This window comes from Anolis carolinensis, chromosome 5 (genome assembly GCF_035594765.1).
Source record: "Anolis carolinensis isolate JA03-04 chromosome 5, rAnoCar3.1.pri, whole genome shotgun sequence".
Classification (NCBI taxonomy): Eukaryota; Metazoa; Chordata; class Lepidosauria; order Squamata; family Dactyloidae; genus Anolis; species Anolis carolinensis.
Genome location: NC_085845.1, coordinates 177699003 through 177707680, shown reverse-complemented (window position 1 = coordinate 177707680; position 8678 = coordinate 177699003). Strand labels below are relative to the sequence as shown.

The window sequence follows — 8678 nt, the reverse complement described above, 5'->3', positions numbered from 1 at the left end:
AGACATCACACTAGCAACGAAGATCAGCAATTGTATTCCTTGTAGTAACCTATGGATGCGAGAGCTGGACCATAAGGAAGGCTGAGCAAAGGAAGATAGATGCTTTTGAACTCTGGTGTTGGAGGAAAATTCTGAGAGTGCCTTGGACTGCAAGAAGGTCAGACCAGTCCTTACTCCAGGAAATAATGCCCGAATGCTCACTGGAGGGAAGGATGAAGTACTTTGGCCACAGCATGAGAAGACTAGGACATCTAGAAATGGCAGTTTTCTTTCATTTTCTTTTTCCATGGTGAATTGGATGTTTAGGTGGATGCTGTTGGAAAGTTAATTCCAGAGTAGAGTTACTTTTCGTCCTTTTAAAAATTAGATTTGATTTTTAAACGATATATACAACATAACAGTACAACAATGAGACTAAAAGTAAAATGTTTTTGTCTCATCCACCCTCCCTCCTCCAGTCCTATAGTATGCAAGTGGCAAAATTTGCTTAAGTGGAAAAGTTCCTTTTTATGCATATCATCATCATCATCTTCTTCTTCTTCTTCTTCTTCTTCTTCTTCTTCTTCTTCTTCTTCTTCTTCTTCTTTATTTATAACCCACCCTATCTCCCCAAAGAGACTCAAGGCGGTTTCCAAACAAAAAAGTAGCAAACATTCAATGAATTCATTCAATAATGAAAACAAAGTAACCAAATCAAACCAATAAATAAATGTCAATATAAACTTATAATGGCTAACCAATAATTAAATTAGAAACAAAACAATTAGTTAAAAAGCATAATAAAATCTCATCAAACACTTTGTACATATACATTGTACAACTAGTGCAGTTTGACACCCGTTTAACTGCCATGGCTCAGTGCAATGGAATCCTGGGAGTTGCACTTTGGTGAGTTACCAGCACTATGGCAGAGAAGGCTGATGACTTTGTAAAACTAGAACTCCCATGTTTCCATAGCAGCCCCAAGTGATGTCAAGCTGCATTAGTTCTAGTGTAGATGTATTCAAAAGTGAATGTCTTTTACTCATAGGGGGTTCTTCTACACTGGAAAGTGAATGCAGCTTAACACCGTTTTAACTACCATGGCTCAGTGCTATGGAATAATGGGAGTTGGAGTTTAATGTGGCATCCATAGGAAAGACCAAAGACCTTTAAAACTACAACTCATAGGGTTCCATACTGTTATTGAAAAATTGGATTCCCCTCCCAAAAGGTGGACTTGCCATGAATTCCACAGTCAAATATGAATGTATTTTAACGTTTTATAGAGTTGCACAATTTTGAAAAGGTAGTATTCCTCCTCCCCACCTTTCGCCTCATTTTAAGTAACTGTGCCAGGAGGGGCAGGAAGATACACATTCCAAAAGAGATTCTCATCTTTTATAAAGATCACCTCAGGGGAGCCAGACAGTAAATGCCTATTCACCAATCCCAGGCTGAAACTTTTCTTATGTGTATACTAAAAGCCCTTTAACAGCAAGAACGTGCCCACAGTTTCAAAGCTGTAACACCCATTATCCACAATAATCACTTCTGAAACTCAGTCTCCTTCATAATCCCTTGTGATCTCAACATATATGTTAATTAAGAAAGATAACAAGATGTGCTAAAGCGGGGTAACCATATCTGCACTCATACAGTCCAGTACTTATCTTCTGGAAAACAAATAATATGATGCACCTAAAGATTTCTTTCTGGCTTCCCACCTATTGTGAAATTGGGGCCATCAAGAAAGGGAAATACCATGTGAAGTTAATGCTATAATGTAGTTTTCCAACTTCCCAAGGAGGTCCAGAGATGACATCAGGCACCAGACATCAGCGCACAGATTAACTCTGTATACTTTTCACTGAACTGTTTGTATTGACATAAAACCCATTATGTTTTCTGAAGCTCAACCTTTGTGTAAACTGGACTGGACAATTAATGTAATTACAGACTGCTTTGCATATTACCCCACCACATTCCACTACTCCACAGCTTTCTCAGGGTGGACCTTCCAAATTACTTAAACTTCAAATCCATGAATGATCATGGAGGAAACCCCAACCACTGGTGACCTCAGGAGAAATCCCCAGCCACAGCCAGTTATTGCCGGGATCCTAGCTGAAACGACTTTTCAGCCAATTGGGAGGGTATGGATATTTTGAATGGCTGTCAAAGTGAATAAAATGTTCTGTACTTTGCTGCATCCTTTATGTTAGATCCTTTGAAAGCAGACTCTGTTTCTGACATCCTTTCAGGCCTGAAAGTAATAAACCTGTTTCTGTTGCCTTCAAACCCAGTTTATGTTTTGAATCTGGTTCATTGGCAGTAGCAAAGCATGCCGGGCTTGAACCCGCTTTTAGCTGTTAACTGAAATCACCCATCAATAGCATTAAGCCATGGCAGTTAAAGTGATGTGAAACTACATAAATTCTACGGATTCACACCTAGTAACAAAAAAGTTTTATGTGTGAAAACTATCTGTTTTTCACAAAAGATGACAGGTAACATGAGAAGTGTGAGATATTCCTGCCTAACTCCAGCCATAAATACAGAGCCATAAACACCCTAAAATATGCCCATAGCTTCCACCCAAAAGTGACGTGGTCATAGTTTAGAAATGTCATTCCCAGAGAGACAAAGGTATTTGTAAATACTCAGGTGTTTGATTTGTTTTCAGTTAGCAATTCTATGGGGGAAAATGTGAAGACTTGATGGTGTGATGACATTATAGGGGTGGCATGAGAATGATTGCCCATATTTTTTTCAGGAGAAATTTGTCAGTTTATACACACACACACACACACACATATATATATATATGATCCCTGTAGTTAGAAATCAACACAAACACATTTTTCAAGAGCCCAGCTTTTATTAACTAAAATCTCCATACAATCATTAAAAAAGAATATTTACAATGCTGAAATACAGCATAAAGTACGAACTACTACTACTGAGCTACAAAGTACTAAAACACAAACTTTTCCCCATTTTTAATAGACCAGTCTCTTTTTTTGTCACATCTTCCCTCTTCAATCACAACCAAAGCAGCCTGACCTTCAATTGATAGCTGTGTTCCCATATATCAGAAGGTGCGTATATGATTGTGTTTCCAAATATTTGTGGGCTTGAGCTTAGCATCAGTGGAAATTAGCAAGTAGCCCTGAAAAGACAAATTAACAATGGCCTTACTATTGTTAACATTCCTTCATAAATAATGTGAATTAATTTTGTCTAATATACATCAGCCTGCATCTATATCCAAATGTGAGAATCCTGTTACATCACTGGTAGTAATTATAGGGAACAACAAATGAGAACCTCAAGATGGATATGAGCAGCTGCTGACTTTCTACATTCTATGTACACTGATGCCTTGACTTAAGAGTTTGATTGGTTCTGTCACAGAGCTCTTGACTCAAAATGCTCTTGTCTCAAAGTGTATTTTCCCATTGAAATGCTATTAATCTGTTCTGGGGCCCCAGCCCCCCCCTCCCATTTTTGTTATGTGTTTTTAAATAAGAAAATGTTCTATATAAATAACAAATAATGTACAAATGCACATTCACGTGAAATAATAAAATAAAGATCAACTTTAAAATAATAGAAGCACAAAGTTGTGGCAAGGAAGTACAAAGCACAAAGTGAAAGGCAGAAGCATCATTTTCTTCATACTGTAGTCATTTCAGCCTCATTTCTTCTTTTGCTCTCTTTCCCCCTCTCTCTCGTCATGAAGCCAAACACAGTAGGAATAAAAGCTACACAAAGTCAGCTAACTCAAAGTTTCTCAAAGTGGACAAGAACAAAGCGGACAGCAATTTCCCAAAGTGGACAAGAGCATGGGGCACAGAGGCTACTCCCTTGAACTCCTAAAGCCCTGTACTAGTGTTCCTTCTTGCACTAGTGTTCCTTCTTGCGCTAGCTCTTAACTCAAAATCCTGCTCTTATGTCAAAGTGAACCCTGGGCCAAGCAACAACTCTTAACTCAAAATGCTCTTAAGTTAGGATGCTTCCACTGTATATCCTACATTCTCATGCTAACCAGCATGGTTGTTTTCTCTCTAGATCAGTGGTCCTCAACCTGTGGGTCCCCAAGTGTTTTGGCCTACAACTCCCAGAAATCCCAGCCAGTTTACCAGCTGTTAGGATTTCTGGGAGTTGAAGGCCAAAACATCTGGGGACCCACAGGTTGAGAACCATTGCTCTAGATACACCAAACGAAAAGACATAGGTATTGTAAACCTCACCTGGTACATTGTAATAGTAGGCTGCACAAGAACCATTGTGTCCAAGACAGGGAGAGGAACCCCATCCTTCAGATTGACTTTAAAAAGAGAGCATTAAAAAAAACCCCATTATTAAACAATAATAACAGAGTTTTTAGTCATGGGTACAGTAACGCTCATAGGATTAATTTAAAAATTGATCCCAATTTGTGTATTACTGCTTAAACAAGTATATGTGTGTGTTTTTATTCTTGAAAAGTGATATGTAACTTGGGGACCAACACCCAATTACAAATGAATTATAGTAAAGAATGGAGGTGAGACGACAAGCAGTGAGAGGAATCTACCCCTCGGAAAGGAAATTCACTCTTGAAAGAGTTTTTATCATGGGGAAAAGGGGTCTCCACTGAAACTCTATTACCAATTCTCATTTCCACAACAAGCCAATTTTTTCAAAATCGAATTCTCAGTGGGAGGAGATGGAAGAATACAAAGGAGAATAAACCTGGGGTAATTCAAGAAAGAGATAGGATGCGAATGTAGGGATATGTAGGCACAATCAAAAGTAAATGGAAAGTCTCGATGCTTCCTGAATTTTTTTATGTAGTTATATAACAACCAGAGTTTGCTATATAACTACATAATACAAGTACAACAGAGTAGTTACTGCTGTGAATTGTTCTAGGAATTTCCAAAGACAGTATCTGAAATCATCAGCCTGAGCCAATATACTTTCTGGTCTGTATATAGAACTGCAAACTGGTCTGTATATAGGAGAATCGCAAACTAGTCGATTTATTTGGGAAGATAAAGTCTTCACATCATGGAGGCAGGAGGAAATAAACAGGGTTTTTTTGTCAGTTATGGTCCTTTAAATCAATTCTTAGCAGTGGGCATACATGGAACCAAGCTCCAATTAATCATGAAGCAGTTTAAAAACTTACTGGAATAACATTGGTTTATTTCTTGTTATGATTATGTTTATATTATCCATGAAAAAGGAGCAAGAAACAAAAGATATGCCATGTGTTGTCGAAGGATTTCATGGCCAGAATTACTGTGTTGCTGTGAGTTTTCCGGCAATCATTGAGAGAATGCTTCTGGAACATGGCCATACAGCCCGGAAAACTCATAGCAACCCAAACAATATACAATTTCCTTTAATTTCTTTATAATTTGCAGAAGTGAGAAGACAACCCAAGCACCATACTTACCATTGACTGCTGGAATTACTCCTTTTTGTAAAATATAAGACATGAAATTCTTCATAATTGAAGCCTGAAATGTTAAAGAAAATGTGACAGCACAAAGAAGAATTGAAAAATTGGATAACTAGTGGGAATTTCCCCTGAGAATTGTTTTCTTTGTGTGACCGATACTGTTTTATGAGCACTGGGAACTATCTCTGAGAATTTTCTAATCTGAACAAGATAGGAAAGCAAGCAAGCTCCTATATTATGATTTTGTGGCATTTATTATGGGAATTTTGATAAAGAACTTCTGGTGCCTAAGCCATTGGTCACTGTATGCTTGTAGTAGTCTGTGAATGATTAAATATGTCTGGAAAGAAAATTGAGGGGAAGAAAAATTGGAACAAAAAGGGTAATAAACCAATCACCAAAAGAACCCCACTATACAAATTGCATGCCAAAGTCAAATTAAGAAACACATTTTCATGCAATGAAATTGTTTATCAAATGCTGCATTTGACTTTATTTTCTGCAGGTTGCTTTTCCTATAGGCTAAAATTTACCTTGAAGAAACCAATAGTGGAGTGAGCCAAGGCGAGATCAAAGCTGTGAAAGAAAAGGAAAGGTTTCAGAGTGAATTCTGTACATCAGAGTTAGGCACTTTGTGCCCTCTAGACATTGTTCGCCGGAAACTCTCAGGATCACACCATTGCCAGCCAGGACTGATAGAACTTCTACTTTATGTAACGTATTTCATTAACAACACATATATGACACTGGTCCTAGGGCTGGTTACTCCCTTCCTCTAAATAGCACTAAATACCTAACCTGAGCACTTTGTTGGTTTTGCCATTATGGTTCACAAACAATGCTGAGCCTTCTGCTTTTACATTAACAGTTTAAGTTTCGATGGTCACAAATTATCTGGCTCAAAGGAAATCTGAATTCTCTACCTTACTTCATTCAGTTTTTCAGGTTCTGGGAAATGTCAGGAAAGATGGCCAGTTAGAAGTATCTATGTGGTTGCTGAGTAGGTCCAGAGGAAGCCAGGATATAGGCTTCACTGATGTCCACTCCCAGGGTATTTAAGGCACCCTTCAGGATCCGTAAGGCCAGTTTACTTCCATCATTCAACCTCAACTGCACACTTTTCATCTGCTGTTCATATTGTAAACTTCGTCACAGCAACATTGGGAGGTATTGCCATGGAATGCTGGTCTAGTCATAAGGAAGACAAGGCTCATCTGCCTTGCTACATCCAGCCAAGCCTAGCTCAGAAAGACATGGTGATCCCATAATTTTTTATTATTATTTTGATTATTGTTTTGTAATAGAGAGGGTGGGGAAAACTACTTTAAAATTGATGTATATAGATATGCCAGAGAGGGGAAATTATTGTCCTTGTAAATTGTATGATAATACTTATATTGCAGAAAACATAATAAATGTATAGATTTTTAAAAAGACATGATTAAAATGACAAGGGAACCAGTATTGGTTTCTGTAATATGCGATGTCCCTAACAGGCTGGATGAGGAGATTCACTGGTTAATTTATTAATGCCTGGAACCAGACCCTTGCTGGGGGAAGAAACCTCTACAACTGTAACCAATCATCTAACTGAAGGACATTAACTCCCTATAAAAACTAGCACGAGTCTCCCATACTATATATTTTTTAATTCCGTGATTAAATTACTATGACCCAACAAGAGAATGTTTTGATTTTAATTAAACTCTAGCAAAATCTGTGGTTTGTCTTGCCCACCTGAAGCAAGACAGAAACACATTAAGGGTTAGACGATTTTAATGTTAGTAGTATCCTTGATTTAAACAATAATTTAATTGAAACATCGTGTTAAAGAGAATAGCAACTTCAGTTGTTTCATCAGTCTATTGCACTCAAGGGGTCTTCACAAATACAGCAGGTCAAAAAAATCCAACCAAACATTACCTGTCCAGACATAAAGTTGGTATCAAATTCTTTTCAAATATGATCATGTTGATGTGGGTTTTGGCTGTCTGTATTGGGGGGAAAGTCTACATTTATCATTCTCCTCTTTTACAGCAAGGCAATAATACCAAAGCATTTTGCAAAGCAAAGTGAGAAAGGTGTGCTTACTTGGGTATCATATTTCTCCTTTCCTTTTTCATATCATTTTTTTTATTTTCCAAAGCAATTACGGAACTAAACATTTGGAAAATCCTCTCTTCTATTTAATTTTTAAGAAGTTTTTGAATAATTAAACTTTAACAAAATAAAAAAGGAAGCAGAAAAAGGGCACAAGGAGTGAAAAACAGTGAAAACAAGACAATAAACAACAGGAAGCTATTTTTTAAAGATAAAACTATCATTGTTCCTAGTCATAATTATATGAAGGGAGGACACATCTAAACACATATCACTTTGTGTGGAAGCCCAAGAAGAAAGTCCTATTGTGCTTATGGCATCGGTTTGATCACTGAGTGAACCGAAAGCTGGATTATATATTTGTTCTGATTCAGTTTTCTTTAAATTCTTAGGTTTCTCTTTTGTCAAGTCTGGATATCTATCCAGCTAGTATGGTATTGCCTGCTTAAGTATTCTTAAGTCTCCTTTGTGAAGAGAAAAAGCGAGGTGTAAATAAACATAATAATAATAACAATAACAATAATAATTCATAAGATTCTTAAGGTAGAAAGGCAGCAAGCTGTGTCCCTTTGAAATACTACATTTTGATGGCAAGTCAAGTATCAAAGATTCTTGCAGGTAAAGAAGCCCAAAGGGAGTGATTTTGTTGTGTTGTACTCACTATATTCAAGGTGAACATGGAGTTAGTTGTGAAATTTGTCTGAACTACCAGCACATCCATGGAGCCAGACAGGTCAAGGAGAAATCGACCATTGTGAAGACTAATCACAGGTGCCGCTGTAACTGTTAGATTCATCATTACTGGATTTGATACCCCATAATAAAAGGCAATCTATAGAGTTGAAAAACAACAAAAATATTGAGGACAGATTGATTTATTTGTTTGTTTGTTTTATAAACTTTGATAAAGCAACTCATTCTTGGTTAGAACACTTGGAACTGCAGAAGAATGTGTTTCTTTTAGATAATAAACATAAAGGAACTTACTGTGGGAATGATATTGTTGAAAGTCTCTGTAGTTAACCTGAAGTAAGCGGAAAGCTGAGAATTAAAATAAAATGTAATGAGAAACAAATGTGTGTGTTTTGAATAGTGCATTGATTTGGTTTGCTTACTAGCTTACAACAATTATTGCAAAGAAAAC

The 8678-nt window shown here is 37.1% G+C and overlaps 1 protein-coding gene across 5 annotated transcripts in view; it reads right to left on the bottom strand.

Annotated features, from left to right (window-relative positions):
• Positions 1-2840: 2840 nt before the first annotated feature.
• The window catches only part of bpifc (BPI fold containing family C), a 34825-nt gene continuing 28987 nt past the window's right edge, over positions 2841-8678 (bottom strand). For all 5 annotated transcript variants that reach the window (XM_062983021.1, XM_062983024.1, XM_062983022.1 and 2 more), the window contains 7 exons: positions 8522-8575; positions 8196-8366; positions 7358-7425; positions 5968-6010; positions 5429-5492; positions 4236-4312; positions 2841-3151 (listed from right to left, as the gene is read on the bottom strand). In XM_062983021.1, coding sequence (XP_062839091.1) covers positions 3074-3151; positions 4236-4312; positions 5429-5492; positions 5968-6010; positions 7358-7425; positions 8196-8366; positions 8522-8575 — 555 coding nt within the window. In that variant the 3' untranslated portion in view covers positions 2841-3073. The remainder of the gene's footprint in view (positions 3152-4235; positions 4313-5428; positions 5493-5967; positions 6011-7357; positions 7426-8195; positions 8367-8521; positions 8576-8678) is intronic.